At 35.5% G+C, this 18,396-nt stretch overlaps 1 protein-coding gene across 22 annotated transcripts in view; it reads right to left on the bottom strand.

The window, feature by feature from the left end:
* The window catches only part of Ccdc171 (coiled-coil domain containing 171), a 416,292-nt gene that overhangs the window by 290,843 nt on the left and 107,053 nt on the right, over nt 1–18,396 (bottom strand). Inside the window, exon 11 of one of the 22 annotated variants that reach the window (XM_074051803.1) lies at nt 11,834–11,987. The exons of 20 other annotated variants lie outside the window; for them this stretch is intronic. In XM_074051803.1, the coding sequence (XP_073907904.1) occupies nt 11,838–11,987 (150 nt within the window). In that variant the 3' untranslated portion in view covers nt 11,834–11,837. Of the gene's footprint in view, nt 1–11,833; nt 11,991–18,396 lie in introns of all 22 variants that reach the window. One more of the 22 variants, XM_074051802.1, reaches the window with a different exon arrangement.

The raw sequence follows: 18,396 nt of genomic DNA on the forward strand, positions 1-18,396 counted from the left end.
GCTGGAAGAAGATTTACCAAGCCAATGGCCCCCAAAAACAGGAAGGAGTAGCAATACTTATCTCTGACAAAGTACACTTCAAACCTACATTGATCAAATAAATAGAGAAGGACATTCAACATTAATAAAAGGGGAAATAGACTAAAAGGAAATAACAATTATCAAGCTATATGCACCCAATGTCAACGCACCCAATTTCATCAAACATACCCTGAAAGACCTAAAAACATATATTAACTCCAAAACAGTGGTTGTGGGAGACTTTAACACCCCATTATCATCAACAGATAGGTCATCCAAACAAAAAATCAATAAGGAAATCCAAGAACTAAAATACACAATGGATCAAATGGACCTTCTTGATGTCTACAGAACATTTCATCCAACTTCTACACAATATACATTCTTCTCAGCAGCCCATGGAACCTTCTCCAAAATAGATCATATCCTAGGGCACAAAGCAAGCCTCAGCAAATATAAGAAAATAAAAATTATACCATGCATACTATCTGATCACAATGCAATAAAACTAGAACTCAACAACAAAAGTAAAAACAAAAAACATGCAAACAACTGGAAACTGAATAACTCATTACTTAATGAATAATGGGTCATTGATGAAATAAAAGAGGAAATTTAAAATTTCCTGGAAGTCAGTGAAAACAAAAACACAAACTACTGGAACCTATGGGACACAGCTAAGACAGTCCTGAGAGGAAAGTTTATAGCCATGAGTGAATATATTAAAAAGACTGAAAGATCCCAAATCAAAGACCTAATGATACATCTCAAACTCCTAGATAAACAAGAACAAGCAAATCCCAAAACAAATAGAAGGAGAGAAATAATAAAAATAAGAGCTGAAATCAATGAAATACAAACCAAAAAAAACCCATACAAAAAATTAATGAAACAAAAAGTTGGTTCTTTGAAAAAATAAACAAGATCGACAGACCCCTGGCAAACCTGACTAAAATGACGAGAGAAAAAACCCAAATTAGTAGAATCAGGAATGCAAAGGGGAGATAACAACAAACACCATAGAAGTCCAGGAAATCATCAAAGACTACTCCAAGAATCTATATTCAAATAATTTTGAATATCTTAAAGAAATGGACAGATTTCTAGACACATATGATCATCCAAACCTGAACCAAGAGGATAATAATCACCTAAATAGAGCTATAACACAAAATAAAATTGAAGCAGCAATCAAGAGTCTCCCCAAAAAGAAAAGGCCAGGACCTGATGGATTCTCTGCTGAATTCTATCAGACCTTTAAAAAAGAACTGATACCAACCCTCCTTAAACTGTTCCATGAAATAGAAAGGGAAGGAAAACTGCCTGACACATTTTATGAATCCAGTATTACATTTATCCCAAAAGCAGGCAAAGACACCTCCAAAAAGGAGCACTATAGGCCAATCTCCTTAATGAACATTGATGCAAAAATCCTCAACAAAATAATGGCAAACCGAATTCAACAACACATCAAAAAGATTATTCACCACGACCAAGTAGGCTTCATCCCAGGGATGCAGGGGTGGTTCAACATACGAAAATCAATAAATGTAATAAACCACATTAACAGATGCAAAGACAAAAACCACTTGATCATCTCAATAGATGCAGAAAAAGCCTTTGATAAGATCCAACACCATTTCATGAGAAAAGCTCTAAGAAAACTAGGAATAGAAGGAAAGTACCTCAACAATATATATAAAAGCTATATATGACAAACCTACAGCCAGTTATACTTAATGGAGAAAAACTGAAACCATTCCCTCTAAAATCAGGAACCAGACAAGGATGCCCACTATCTCCACTCCTATTCAACATAGTACTGGAATTCCTAGCCAGAACAATTAGGCAAGAAGAAGGAATAAAAGGAATACAAATAGGTAAAGAAACTCTCAAAATAGCCCTATTTGGAGACAACAAAAAACTCTACTCAGAAGCTTCTAGACATCATCAATAGCTACAGCAAGGTAGCAGGATATAAAATCAACATAGAAAAATCATTAGCATTTCTATACACCAACAATGAGCAAACTGAAAAAGAATGTAAGAAAACAATTCCATTTACAATAGCCTCAAAAAAAAATCAAATACCTAGGTATAAACCTAACAAAAGATGTGAAAGACCTCTACAAGGAAAACTATAGGAGGGGATGGGGGCAGGGGGGAGAAATGTACCAAGCCTTGTATGTACATATGAATAATAAAAGAAAAAAAAAGGAAAACTATACACTTCTGAAGAAAGAGATTGAGGAAGACTATAGAAAGTGGAGAGATCTCCCATGCTCATGGATTGGTAGAATCAACATAGAAAAAATTTCTATACTCCCAAAAGTAATCTACATGCTTAATGCAATTCCCATGAAAATTCCAATGACATTCATTAAAGAGACTGACAAATGTACTGTTAAGTTTATATGGAAACACAAGAGGCCACGAATAGCCAAGACAATACTCAGTCAAAAGAACAATGCTGGAGGTATCACAATACCAGTATAGCTATCCTTATCTCAACTAGCAAAAACCCTTGGTCCTTCTTATTATTGCTTATACTCTCTCTTCAACAAAATTAGAGATAAGGGCAAAATAGTTTCTGCCGGGTATCGAGGGGGTGGGGGGAAGAGGAAGGGGATGGAGTTGGGGGAGGGGGGAGAAATGCCCCGAACATTGTATGCACATAGGAGTAAAAAAAAATAACTAACATGAAATAGAACAATTACAATATACTGTAACAAAAGTTATGTCAACACGATCATCTCTCAAAGTCTTATAATTTTACCTTTTCCCTTAAAAGATGCACTTTAAGGCTTTTCTTGAATATTATACTTGCCAGCATCACTATCCTTGTTCTGTGGGGCAGTTATTAAGTAAAATAAGGGTTAACTGAAAGCAAATACTGCAATAGTTGATCTAGAAACTGGGAATGCTACTTTGTGATTAATGGGAAGGTAGTATATAGAGTAAGACCACCTTATTCCTGGATTTTTTTATACACAAATTTATTCTATCAGGTTTTGACCAAGCACAGTCAAAAAACAATAAATTTTAAAAATCAAAAAAAATTCCTGTGCCATAATTACACAGCTCAGTTGATGCAGAGTTCTCAATCACACATTATCATCAGTTGTGTTTAAATCATTGTGCCATCTGCTGAGTGTTTCTCTGCCCTTGATTTTGTAAAAGTGCCTCCCAAAAAGCAAGTGGTGCCCAAAAAGCAAGGTAAAAGTGAATGTGTTTAAGTGATAAAGTGAAATATTTAGAATTGTTGACAGGCAGCATGTGTTTAGCAAAAGTTGGGCAGTGTTATGGGAAAAAATAAATCAAGCACTCACAGTACAGCACTGAGCTGTAGGAATCCTGAGTATTCATAGGTGATCTCCTTGGAAAAATATACCTGAGCATACCAACGTCTACTGTATATAGCGTGGAGACACTGAACAAAATGATTTGTGTACTATGCACGATGACTCAAGATTTACATTACTCAGGTGATAATTTTTTTTTTTTTTGATACAGGGGTTTGTCCTCGGGGCCTTGTGCTTGGTAGGCAGGCACTCAACCACTTAAGTTATGCCCCTAGCCCTTTTTGGTTTTTAGTTATTTTTCAGGTAGGGTCTCACCTTTTTGCCCCAGGCTGGCCTGAACCAGCAATTCTCATACTTATAGCTTTCTACATAGTTGGGATCAGATGCGTGCCACCAGGATGGCCTATTGATTAAGCTGCAGTCTCACTAACTTTTTGCCTGGGTTGACCTTGAGGTTCAAGCCTCCCAATCCTTCCAAAGCAGTTGGGATTACAGGTGTGAGCCACCACACCCATCCCTTTCAGATGAACTCTTCATTGAAACTTATGAATTCTTTATGGAATTTTCCATTTATTATTTTTGGGCTGCAGTTGATAACTCAACTGCAGCTTAGGCAACTAAAACCAGGGAAAACAAAACAATAGATAAGAAGGGACTACTGGGGGCTGGGAATGTAGCTTAGAAGCAGAAAGCTTGCCAGGCATACTGAATGCCCTGGGTTTAATCGCCAGAATTTTTTAAAAAGAGACTTCTCTATATAAAACTAATAATTTTTAATTCAGATATCAGCACAATTGTCACTTCTTCAGAAAGTTCCTTTCATAGCTCCGACTGTATCAATTCCCTTCTACTCAGCACTTATCACAATTGTATTCTTTTATTTCAGTAGTTCTTTTATTAATGTGGCTGTCTCACAGAAATTAAACTCCATGTGGGAACAATTTTTTTACCTCACCAGTGTATACCTAGCACCAAGACAATATCTGGCATCTAAAATAATAGTTAAGTGAATTTAAGTACATGTAATAAACAGAAGACTATTAAATCAATTAGCATTCTTCCTCAGACTTTAGACAGCAGGAGGAAGTTCTTGGTCGTGTACTGATACAGAAATCTCTCTAAACTACATATTATGCCAGTCTTACATTCCTGGAATAAATTCCATTTGATCATGGTATAAAATCTTTTTTATGTCTTCCTAAAAATTCAGTTTGCTAATATAATGTTGAGAATTTTAGTATCTGTATTCAAAAGGAATACTGGTCCGTAGTTTTTTTGTAGTGTCTTTGCATGGTTTTGGTTTCAGGGTAGCACTACTAATGACAGAAGGAGATGTGAAGTGTTGCCTCTCTGTTTTTTTGAAAAAAACTGATGAAGAATTTGTGTTAGTTCTTCTTAAACAATTAGTAATTAATTTACCAATGAAGTAATCAAGGCATACACTTTTCTTCTTAAGAAGATTTTTGGTTACTAATTCACTATCTTTACTTGATTTTCTATTTCTTTCTAACAAGTTTTGATAGTTTGTATCTTCCTAAAATGTTTTTTCCATTTCATCAAAATTATCTAATCTGTTGGGACACAGTTATTCACTGTAGTCTAATTATTTTTATTTCTTTTTCTTTTATTTATTTTTTTTTTTTTGTGATACTTGGGTTTGAACTCAGGTATTTGTGCTTGCAAGGCAGGCACTCTACCACTTGAGTTTCACCTCCAACCCACTTTGCTCTGGTTATTTTGGAGCTAGGATTTTTGCCCGGACTGGCACGTGGATCACAATCCTATTTTAAACTTCCTGCCATAGCTGGGATAACAGGAATACACCACCATTTCCAGCTTTTTCCCATTGAGATGGGGTCTCGCAAACATTTTTGCCTGGGTTGGCCTGGAACCACAGTCCTCCCAAACTCAGCCTCCTGCATAGCCTGGGATGACAGACCTGTGCCACCTTACCCAACTATTGGTTAAGATGAGGTCTTGAGAGCTTCCTGCCTTAGATGGCCTTGAACCACAATCCTCCCAAGTAGCTAGAAAAATAAGAATGAGCCACGGGCGCTAGCTATCTTTATTTTTTTACACTCAGTAGTTATGTTTCCTCTTTCATTCATGATTTCAATAATTCAAATCTCTTCTTGATCAATCTAGACAAATAAAGTCAATTTAGTTATCTTTTCAAAGAGCCAACTTTTGAACTCATTGGTTTCTGTTATTTTTGTATTTTCTATTTTCTTTCTTCTTTACTGTTTCTTTTCTTTCGTTCATAAGGGATTTAGTTTGTTCTTTTTTTTTCAAGTTTCTTAAGGTAGAATATTAGATTATTAATTTACAGGTGTTTTTTCTATTGGTTATTTAGGTGTATGTTCACTAATATCCACATATTTGTAAATTTTCCCTAGTCCCTTGTTATTGATTTATCATTTAATTACACTGTGATCAGAAAAAATGCTTTGTACGATTTTAATCATTTAAAATTTATTGAGGTTTTCTATATGCCTAGAATATGATCTAGCCACAAGTATGTTTCAAGTGCACTTGAAAAGAATGTGTGTGTTGCCACTAATGAGTGTGTGTGTGTGTGTGTGTGTGTGTGTGTGTGTGGTTTATTTATAATACTGTTGAGTCTATTTATTTGCTCATAATCTACCTACTCACTATGGAAAGTAAGGTCTGAAGTCTTCAAATAATTAATGTTGTTTATTTCTCCATTCAATCATGTAAGATTTTGTTTCACATATTTTGGAGTTCTGTTGTTGAATGTATATATGTTTGTAATTGTTAAAACTTCCTGATGCATCCCTCTTTACCTCTAGTAACATTTTAATTACAAAGTATATTTTGGGGTTTTTTTCTTCTTTTTTATTTTATCATTTTTACATTTACTCAAATGTGTATACATTGCTTGGGCCATCTCCCTCCACAACCTTCCCCACCCCTACTTCCAGGCAAAACGTGTTCTGCCCTCCTGTTCTCTGATTTTGTTGAAGAGAAAAACATAAGAAATAAGACATAAGATTTTGCTAGTTTGAGATAAAGATAGCTATACAGAGAGATTTCTAGTGTTGCTTCCATGCACATGTTTATTGGAACCCACACTGATTCATCTCAACCAGACCTCTTCACTACTTCCTAATTCCCTTTCCATAGTGGCCTCTGCCAGTTTATTAAGATGTGTTCCTCAACAGGGAGCACATCAACCACATTCAACTTTTAGGTTTCTTTCCCTTTCCCTATTCCTCCCAAGCATGTTCTCCCCTTAGTGTGTGATTCATGTCCAATAATATTATTGCATTTGTTTTAGGTCTATAATCTGCATATGAGAGAGAACATGCGATTTTTAGCCTTCTGAGCCCAACTATGCTTAAGGCGATGTTCTCTAGTTCCATCCATTTACTTGCTAATGACAAAATTTCATTCTTCTTTGAGGCTGAACCACTTTCTTCAGTGGTTCATAGTTCTTCTTGTAGAGGTCATTTACATCCTTTGTTAAGTTTATTCCTAGGTATTTGATTTTTTGTGAGGCTATTGTAAATGGAATTGTTTTCCTATGTTCTATTTCAGTTTGTTCATTGTTGGTATATAGAAAGGCTACTGATTTTTTTAAGTTGATTTTGTATTCTGCTACATTGCTGAAGCTGTTTATGGTGGATAGGAGTTTTGGGGTGGAGTTTCATGGGTCTTTGAGCTATAGCATCATGTTGTCTGCAAATACGGACACTGACTATTTCTTTACCTATTTGTATTCCTTTTATTTCTACTTCTTGCCTTATTGCTCTGAGTAGGAATTCCAGGACTATGTTGAATAGGAGTCGGGAAAGTAGGCATCCTTGTCTCATTCCTGACTTTATGGGAAATTGTTTCAGTTTTTCCCCTTGAAGTATGATGTTGGCTATAGGTTTATCATTTACAGCTTTTACATAATGTTGACGTACATTACTTTTGCTCCTAGTTTTCTAAGAGTTTTTATCATGAAATGGTGTTGAATCTTATCAAAGGCTTTTTCTGCATCTATTGAGATGATCAAGTGGTTTTTATCTTTGCTTCTATTAATGTGCTGTATTAGTTATTGATTTGCATATGTTGAATCATCCCTGGGATGAAGCCCATTTGGTCATGGTATATGACCCTTCTGGTATGTTGTTGGATTCAGTTTGCCATTATTTTATGTAGGATTTTTGCATCAATGTTCATTAAGGAGTAGTTCTCATTTTTGGATGTATCCTTGTCCAGTTTTGGGATAAGTGTAATACTGGCTTCATAGAATGAGTTAGGCAGTGCTCCTTCTCTTTCAATTTCATGGAAAAGTTTAAGGTGAGTTGGTATTACTTCTTCTTTAAAGGTCTGGTAGAACTCAGCAGAGAATCCATCAGGTCCCAGACTTTTCTTTTTTGGGAGACTCTTTATTGCTGCTTCAATTTCATTATGTGTACAGATCTGTTTAGATAGTTAATACCCTTTGGTTCAGTTTTGGATGGTCTTATATATCTAGAAATTTGTCTATTTCATCAAGATTTTCCAATTTATTGAAATACAGGTTCTTAAAGCAGTCCCTGATGATTCCCTGGATTTCCTTGGTGTTTGTTGTTATCTCCCCTTTTTCATTTCTGATTTTAATAATTTGGGTCTTTTCCCTCATTTTAGTCAGATTTGCCAGGGGCTTGTCAATCTTGTTTATTTTTTCAAAGAACCAGCTTTTTGTTCTGATTCTTTGTATGTTTTTGTTTGTTTCTTTGGTCTCTAGTTCATTAATTTCGGCCCTTATTTTTATTATTTCTCTCCCTCTGCTTGTTTTGGGTTTTGCTTATTCTTGTTGTTCTAAGAGATGTTTTTGAGATGTAGCATTAGGTTTTTTGAGATCTTTCTATCCTTTTAATATATGCACTCCTGACTATAAACTTTCCACTTAGAACTGCTTTTGCTGTGTCCCATAGGTTCTGGCAGGTAGTGGTTTCATTTTCATTAATTTCCAGGAACCTTTTCATTGACTCTCTTATTTCTTCTCTGACCTATTGATCATTGAGCAATGGGTTACTCAGCCTCTAATTATTTGTGTATTTTCTGCTGTTGTTTTTGTTGTTAAATTCTGGCTTTAATTCACTGTGATCAGACAGAACGCAGGGGATTATTTCTATTTTCTCATATTTGCTGAGGCTTGCTCTGTACCCTAAGACATGATCTATTTTGGAGAAAGTTCCATGGGCTGCTGAGAATATATATTGTGCTGTGGTTGGATGAAATATTCTATAAACATCAATTAGGTCCACTTGATCTATGGTGTCATTTAGTTCTACTATTTCCTTGTTGATTTTTTGTTTGGATGACCTATCTGTTGGTGATAGGGGGTATTAAAGTCTCACACTACCACTGTGTTGGGATCTATATGTGCTTTTAAGTCCTTTAATGTGGGTTTGATGAAATTCGGTACACTGATATTGGATGCATATAGATTGATAATTGTTATTTCCTTTTAATGTACTGCCCCTTTTATTAGTATAAAGTGTCCTTCTTTATCTCACTTGACCAATATAAGTTTGAAATCTACTTTGTCTGATGTAAGTATTGCTACTCCTGACTGTTTTCGGGGGTCACTGACTTGGTAAATCTTCTTTCAGCCTTTCACCCTAAGCCAGTGTTTATTTCTGTCAATAAGATGGGTCTCTTATAAACAAAAGATTGTCCGATCTTCCTTTTTAATCCAGTTTGCCAAGTGGTGTCTTTTGATGGGATAGTTGAGCCCATTGACATTTAGTGTTAATACTGACAGGTATGTGGTAGTTCCTGCTATTTAGTTGTTTTTGTTGTTTAAGGATTTGATTGTGTGCAGCCAAATCAATACTATTCTCTGATTACTTGTCTTTTCTTCTCCTGTGGTTTGCTACTTCCTGTCCTCTCATGGTTTTATTTGCTTTCATCTTCTGTGTGCAGAAATCCTTGGAGAATCTTCTGTAGTGGTGGCTTGGTGGTAATATATTGCTTTAGTTTCTGTTTATCGTAGAAGATTTTTATTGCTCCATCAATTCTGAATGATAGTTTTTCTAAGCAGAGTATCCTAGGGCTGAAATTATTTTCATTCAGTGCTGGAAATACCTCACTCCAAGCCCTTCTTGCTTTTAAGTTTTCCATTGAGAAATCTGCTGTTATTAAGATGGGTTTACCTTTATGCATTATGTGGTTTTTCTCTCTTACAGTCTTCAATATTCTTTCTCTGTTCTCTATGCTTGTTGTTAATGATAATATGCCAGAGAGAGGTTCTATTTTGGTCAAGTCTTTTTGGTATTCTGGAGGCTTCCTATACCTGAAGGAGCAAAGCTTTCTCAATATTTGGGAAATTTTCTGTTATGATTTTATTGAATATATTACATATCCCTTTGGCTTGCACCTCTTCTCCTTCTTCAATGCCCATGATTCTCAGGTTTGGTCTTTTGATGGAGTCACTGAGTTCTTGCATATTCCTTCCACAGCTATTGAATTGTTTGACTAACATTTCTTCTGTTTTTTCTTTAATTTCTATTTTATCTCCAAGCTCTGAGATTCTGTCTTCCACTTGTTCTAGTTTACTGGAGTGGCCTTCCACTGTGTTTTTCATTTGACTAAAAGGACCTTTTATTTCCAGGATTTCTGTTTGGTTCTTTTCTCTGAGGTTTTCCATATCTCTGTTCAACTCCTCTTTTATATTTTGTGTTGTCATCTTTAATTCATAGATCTCTGTTTTTATAGTGTCCTTTGTTTCACTTTGGTGTTTGTTGAAGTCCTCTCTGACTTCATTTATTTGTTTCTGTGTCTTCTCATGTTCTTATTTTTGGCGTCTTGAAATTTCTTGAGTGCATCTTATACATTCTGGTTAACCATGTCTAGTGTCTTCTCCATGTATTTCTCAGTGATTTCTTCCAAGATTTCGTCTTTCAGGGTTTTTTTTTTGTGTGGGTATCACTGGGCTCCTCGGTGACATTTATCATTGTCTTGTTGGGGACAGGGACTAGGTAGCCATTTTCTTCATTTCCCACTGAATTCTGTATTCAATTATTTTTTTTGAGGAGAGTGGTTTCCATCCCTTCTTCTTCTTCTTCCCATTGCTCCACTTGATACTGTGCAACTATGTTCTTGATAGGCTGGTGGTTTTAATTGCCTGTTTTCTTTCCCTTAATTTAATTTTTGTGTTGTGACTGACTTGGTTGTCAGCTAGGCTGATATACTCTCTCTGTCCCTGGCCTGGAGGTATAATTTAGCAATAACAAATTCACAGGTTCAATGCCAGACCAGTTGTTTATATACTATATAGAAAACCCCTTGGTGATAGTATCTATGAATAGTGGGAGTTGCAGGAGTGGGGGGGGGTAGGTAATGGTTATTAGGCTAGATATAGAAATTTGGGAAACTGGTAATGGTGGCACTAAAGGGGAGGGGGGCAGGAAAAGAGGTGGTGGAAGAGTTATGGAGGCTGCTGGGGTTTGTGGCCCTTGAGCATGTTTGGGTGTATTTCTGTTGTAGCAGTGGGTGCTTATGTCAGTGATTACAGGGAGCTGGGGTTGTGTAGTTGGTACAGTAGTCTAGTCAGCAGGTGGAGAATGTATAGGAGGGAAGGGTAGTGTGGTGATAGGCTGGGGGAGATAGGAGAGGAAGGTGAAGACGGGAGAGAGTAGATGAGAAGGGGCAGAAAGAGGAGTTGGAAGAACAATAGATTGTAGCACAGGAAAAAGGGAAAGTGAGAGGGTAAGGATAGGGATAAGAAAATAGTGATGGTGAAGTTAATAATACAGAAAAAAAAACACACACAACAGCAAAAAAATGGAAACACAACAAAAACTCCAGGTACAGGAACAACAAAAAGTTCAGTATTTTGGTAAAAGTTCTGAATTATTCCTTAGGTATCCAATCCTGGTATTGGCATACAAGTGGGAGCTCTGATGTGGTCTCACCAGCTGACTGGCTTGTGAGTAGTATCTGGTTCCTTCTGTTCACAGGGTTAGTTGCAACAGGGAGGTGATGTAAGTCTGTCAATTCATGCAGGGTGGTCAGAGCTGTTTTTCTTTTCACCAGGTGGCAGCTGCGTTGCCCTTCAGCTGCAACTCTGTTCAGCTCCTCCCTCAACAAGGTGGTACAGTTCAGTTTTGAATGCTGTCCTCTGTCCCATGAGATCAGCTCCAAGATCCACCACTTGCTCTGCTTTGGGAGGTTGACCTGTCACCCACCCCCACTCTCAGCCTTTGCGCCTCTCTCGACCTCTGCTCAGTGCTAGTTTGCCTCCTCTGGGAGGTTGACTTGTGGTCCCAACCCCCTTTGTTTCTTGACTGTGTTCTTCACTGAGAGTTTGGCTTTTTACCCCAGCCCCATTCTCCAGGGCAGGTTCAGTCTTCCACCCCCACCTCCATTGTCGGTGTTAAGATTACAGTTTGTTATTCATGAACAACTGAACTGTTGTTCAGTTTTGTGGGGGGTTCAGTCTGCCCAGGGGCTGCGCTGGATTATGTTCCCATGGGTGGGTAGGGGAGTTGCATGTGATGCATGATGCTCACCTGTTCATTCTGCAGATTCACACAAGCAGCTTTGGAGCTGGCTGGTAGGGAGAAATGGCACCGCTTTTCTCAGTGCGTTGCAGTGTAAGGAGGCTTTCCACCAGCTAGGGATCCAGAATGTCGCAGAGTTTGATTCTGATTGATGCTCTGTCTTCTGCTTGTTGGGAGAAGAAAAAAAAAGGAGAGAGAGAAAGAAACATCCGGAGGGCTTTTTTCCCAGGGCTGGACATGCCTTGCTGGCTGTGCTGCACAAGATTTTCGTGGCTGTTAGGTGCAATTAAAGGCTGATTCAGGGGTCAGTCTTTGAATTTTATATGCATATAATGTGATGGCAGTTATTAGTTATTATTTTGGCTAGAAACAATCAGAATTACCCAGTGCAGTTCACCAGCGTCTCAAGGTGGTTTCTGGAGTCACAGAGCTTAGAATTTCTGATTCCCTACCCTAACCACCATCTTGGATCTCTCTCCAAAGTCTATTTTGCATACCAGTATATCCATTCCAGTTCTTTTTTTTCTTGTGTGCATATTTTTCCTCCCTCCCTTATTTTGAAACATATGTTGTTTAATATTCATCAAAAATTCTCCATGATAAAAATTATTAGCACTATTTCACAATAAGAAACATACTTGCAAGGATAATATCATTAAAGGGCACAAAACTGTTAAAACCCAGTTCAATCTGTCTCCCAAATATATGTTCTTTCTATTATGTCATGATAACCAAGGCTAAGTCAACATCAACATCACAGTAAAAAAAGTTTGTCAGAAAAGAAAAGGTTTATACAAATACAAATGTAGTAAGCTCTACATACTTAGAGCTTGACATAATGATTCAATTAAATTCCTAATTCATTATTAATTCTGTTTCAAGGGTAGGGCTCAATTCTGACTAAACAATGAGTTAAAATTTCAATGCCATTACAATTTAAGGTCAAATTAGCCAGAAAACATTGACTAGTACAAAATTTTTCAAAGAGCAAAGAAAAAAATCTGTTACTGGTCAGGCTTTAAAATTACTATTACATTTTACAATTAATATTATAATTTTCACATCATTCTACAGAAATGTCTGGCTAATAGTCTAATACAGCCAGTAGAAATTTTATTTGTATTTACTATTTATGTTGATGAGTCAGCTAATGACCAGAAAACTTGTAGTTGTTTTACAGTGGACAGATTTTCTAATAAATTGTTCTGGATTTACAAATGACCTCCCATTCCTCATTCATATGATAAAAGTAGTATTTTTTTAGTGATAGATTGTGCTTATATTTAAACTATGTTCCCAAAGCTATTAGTTCCCTTAATTGCCCTTTAATGTGCTATGAAAGCACATCTAGAACGAAAACAGAACCTATCAGTTACATAAATGAAAACACTGGGTTAAAAACAAAGTACCAATGAAAGATAAGTATTGTAATGTTTCATTGTTTCACCCAAAGAATAAGTTTAGGTTAAACATTAAATCACTGACTCAACAGTGACTCAAATTCTATCATTCTAAACATGCCTAGAAATTTAAGACAGAATTGTGAGATAAGATGACTCATTTTTGTCTGCAATATTATTCACATAAATAGCTTATTATCTTATAAGTTATAAGTTTCTTCATGCTATATTAGTTAACCAGATGATATTCAGATGAACATTTTACTCATCGCCCATGCTAAACCAAGTACTAATTTAGATGCTATGATGAATCTACAATGATATAACAAAGAACTACCTTCATTTCCACCATGGTATACTACATCTTTCACACTCCTAAACCTAATTAATCTCCAGCTCTATATAACATTCCATTCTTTTTTGTTTTGTACTTACCTTGCAAAAACTCATCCCTGCTTTTTATCCCCACAGAATGAATATCACAAATGGAAAATCATGTTAAAAACTTCTGAAGCATGAACATGAAACATATAAAAAGCATATACAAATATATATATTTATATCTAAAAACTGGCAAATGGGCCTTATTCATCTGCAGTGGGAAAATGTGAGTCAAGTCATAAAACACAATAAAGCAATTAAGGACCCAACAAATGAGCAAAAGGAAAAATAAATGAGCAACCCCCCCAAAAAAATACCTTTATATTTAGTCAATAGGGTTTTTAAAAATAAAATTAGCATTTTTACAGGTTGAATTCTTGAAACAGTGATACATATGCTTATAATTTCTGAATTTTTGGTTTTTTGTTTTGTTTTGTTTTTTTGAGACAGAGTCTTACTATGTAGCACAGGCTAGCCTTGAACTCAAGATCCTCCTGCCTTGAGTTCAAGGCATGCACCACCACACCCAGCTTCTGAACATTTTTAAATTTAAGTAAGCTTTTAAGTTTTTAATTTGGATATATGTTAAGCCATTATAAAGAAATTCTAAGTAAAAATGACACATTCTTTTGCTCCTGCAGCTCACCTCTTCATCATATTTTGCATCTAGTTATCATTACATACTCAGTGTATTGGAAGGGATCAAGGAAGCTTCCTGAGATGACCTGAATTTGGTCAGGGCAGCTTTCATAATCATTGCCATCTTCAGCTTTTCCCTGATCATATTAATTGTAGCAAGTATCTCTTTATTCTCTCTTTGCTTATCTACGCTGTTTTCATGAACCTATATGTTTATCTCACATAATGAAATGTCATCCCTTTCTTACTTAGATTTAACAATTAGTTTATTTTTCAGTAAATGCTTCCAATCTGAATATGGCATGTATTAAGACTTTCATTGCTGTGACAAATAACTAAGAGAAACAGTTTAAAGGAACCTAGTTACCTACTTCCTCCAAGTAAGGACCTCCGAAAGTTTCTACCACCTTCCAATAATGCCAACAATTCTGAATCCATCAATGGATTAATATATAGATTAGGTCAGAGATCTCATCATCCAATTATATCTCAATGACTGGATTCACCAGCTGGGGACCAAGCCTTCAATACTTAAACCCTATTCAGGGGACACTTAGTAACCAAACAATAACAGGGTTTTGACATAAACTTATCTCTAGCTCTTTCTTTTGCTATTTAGGAGGCAGAGACAGGAAGAATTGCAGTTCAAAGCCAACCTGGGCAAAAAGTTCAAGAGACCCCGCCCCCACCTCAATCCATAAAAGCTCGGATGAGTGCCACATGCCTATCATCCCAGCTATGCAGAAAGCATAAATAGGATGATCAGGTCCAGGATGACTATGGCACAAAGGTTAGACCCTATTCAAAAAATAACAAATATTGCCAGGCACCAGTGGCTCACACCTAGTAATCCTAATAATCCTTCTGAGTACAGAAGGCAAAGATCAGGAGGATCACAGGTTGAAGCCAGCCTCGGCAAACAGTTCCCAAGACCCTCTCTCGAAAAATCCCATCACAAAAATAGGGCTGTTGCAAGTGGCTCAAGGTGTAGGCCCTGAATTCAAATCCCAGCACCACAAATAATAATAATTATAATAATAATTATTATTAATAATAATAATAATAAAGTAAAAAGGGCTGGAGATATGGTTCAAGTGGTAGAGTGCCTGCCTGGCAAGCATGAGGCTCTGTTCAAACCCCAATACCAAAAAAAACCACTTTAAGGCTATACCATAAATTTAGGAAGCCAGTCCCATGTAATAATCACTTAAAAGTACAAACACACATATTTGATAAATACCATTTAGTAGCGTTAAATTTTAAGGACCATTAAGAGAGACAGAGGTCTAGGAGATGCAGCTCGAGTGGTACAAAGACCCTAGGTGCAATACCTAGTACAGCTCTAAGACAGCACAAGAACAAGAGAAAGAAAGTGTTATCTGTATCAGAAAAAACAATGCTCACAACATAAATGATAATTTTCTAAGTGAAAAACATAAGTCAACAATTTTTATTAAAATCTCACAATATTCATTAATCCATTAGTTTTAAAACATATCCTAAAGCAAACCTAATAGGACATCTAAAGCAAAAATATTATCAAAAAACATTAACTTCACTATAAAACATAATAATCAAAGCACTTTTCAAAATCCTATCTAATGTTAGCAAGCTTTATTATTATATAATTAGTTAAACCCCCAAAGTATAGGGAAAAATATACACTTGACCATTTCAATCACAAGTTCTTTAGAGAATAAAGCATTCTTTAAGCAAAACCTCATGAGAACTAGAATTCCCTTTTCAATATATGGTCTCTCCTAGAGCTGTAACTAAATATTACTGAGTGGCAGAAAAACAAATCTCAAGAAATGATGGACTTAAGAAAATTTCATTGAAGAAAGTACAAAGCAAGTCCTAATAATACCAACTCGAAAATGAAAGTTCCCCTGCTTCAAGAGAAGCAGGTATCAAAACTCAGAGTTATGTCTGAAAGACCCAATTGGATCTGTTCAGCCTGTCATGGGCTTTAATAAGTATGATCATTAAGCAGTTTATAAAGTAGAAATTCAGTTTTATTTTGTAGCTGATTAAATCATTATTCAATTCACAGATTTTGAAATTAAAAGCTCAATTTTCAATCAAAGCTTTTTAAAAGTCAAATTCCATCAAGTTTCATGTTCTATGAAACTAATTTCATTAAAACCTTAAGTATTGAAATACTACATTAGTACTATTGAAATTAAAATTCTATTAACTCTATAACATTAAAACCAATAATTATATGCCATTCACCAATCATATCTTTTAATTCCAGGCATTAAACAAGAAGAATTTTTATTATAAGTAAAGTCAATTGGGTTTATATTTATTAGATGCCTCAAAAATATTTGGACTTTACCCAGTTTGGACTTTCCCAAAATTATGCTCTATACTGAAACAACAAAACAATCACTTTCCAACTGTTTTTTTAACACTTTGTATATCTGGGCTAGATTATCTCTAAATGCCTTTTCAGCTCTGAAAGTGTGTACTATACCAAGTCGTGTATGATTTTTAAGCCTCAAAATTTCCTGCAGTCTTTGTTATCTTATTAATAAAACCTTGATCTCACTAGAAAACTCACAAAGAAGTGGCTTTAATTTTCTCTTCCAATGCAACAGAGAAAATAAAGACCAAGACTTTAACAATGGTCCTGAACATGACTTAAATGAGAAAATAAGATGTTAGCACAAAAAGAGAAAGAAATTACCTGTAGGTAATTTATGCTTCCATTCTATATTCTATCAAATATCAAAACAGTTCCACTCAAAAGAAATATAAATGTTGGAAAGACACGAGGTTACATAGGCTCACGAAATGTCATTAAAATAATTTCACTTCCAAAATGAAAAATGCAAAAGGTAAAAGCTTCCACAAAAGTCAATTTCTCTTCACAAACAAAAATCATTAATTCAAAGTACTAGCCAGACTTTGAGGGTATAGAACTAGAGAAACTCCATTATTATGGGTGTAAATGTTTTATTTGGTACATATTTCTTTAAAAATAAATTTTTAAATCTTTTTGTCCTAAAGGCCACTAAATCTATTGAAAACAAAGCCAATTTTAAAAATGTACATAAGAAAAAATGACAGAACATGAATTAAACTATAATATACTATAAGAACTTTTGTAAATGTCACAATGTACTCCCAGTACAATAAAAAAAGAAAAGACATATTTATGGAAAGCAATAAATTATTTATGAAAAGAAAAACATTGTACTTACTATTTAAAGTAACTATTTTATGTAATACTTATTAAATTATATTTAAATTTTATATTATGGTTAGATAAAGAAATAAATAACAGTTTTAAGCAGCATGAAACACTAAAAGTTAAAAGGCTAAGGATATAAGCTCAGTGGTACAGAGCTTGCCTAGCATACCCAAGGCCACAGGTTCAATCATCAGCCTTGCAAAAACATAAAAATAAAAAGTTAAAAGAGAAAGCTAATAAAGGCGAATATAAGAGAAAGCAGAAAGACAAGAGAAAAAATACAACATAAAGCTAAGAGTTTAAGAGAGATGGAAGAAATAGAAATATTAGTTTGAACCACATAAACTGTGTATCACTGAGTTATTTTAACATTCCATTAGCTCTTCAGAAAGGAACTATTATTCACAAATCTGCAACTGCTTTTAGCAATCCATCCAGCAACTTTGAAAAAACAATTAGCCTACAGATTTCTGCACCCTTATCAAAACAATAGTGTTTAACAGAACAAGTGCCAAGCAAAGGTTTCTGGTGTGCTAAAACTTGCCTTATTTTAGACCATCCATCAACCTGTGAATGTTAAATTTAAAATCATCTCTTGGCACTAAGTAATATTTTTTAATCACAAAACACCCATATATTCTGTGGTTAATCAAGCAAGTCTCATTTCATTTTGTATCTACCCACTGGAGCTCTAGAGGACCAGAAACATTTTCCTCTCTCTCTCCCTCCTTTTCTGCCCCTCTCCCTTTTCCTCTTACCTACCCCATCCCTCCTTCTCTTTCCCTCTCTCCCTCCCTTGTACAGGAGATTAAACTCAGGGCCTTGAACTTGTTAGGAAAACAAGGCCAGAATTAAGAAAATTCATGGTAAGTTGTATCAGTGATGATGTCTTAACTACTGTACTCTTAGTTATAACTCTGGCTCACTTTGCAAACTATTGGGTATAAGGTCTA

This window comes from Castor canadensis, chromosome 13 (genome assembly GCF_047511655.1).
Source record: "Castor canadensis chromosome 13, mCasCan1.hap1v2, whole genome shotgun sequence".
NCBI classification, from domain to species: Eukaryota; Metazoa; Chordata; class Mammalia; order Rodentia; family Castoridae; genus Castor; species Castor canadensis.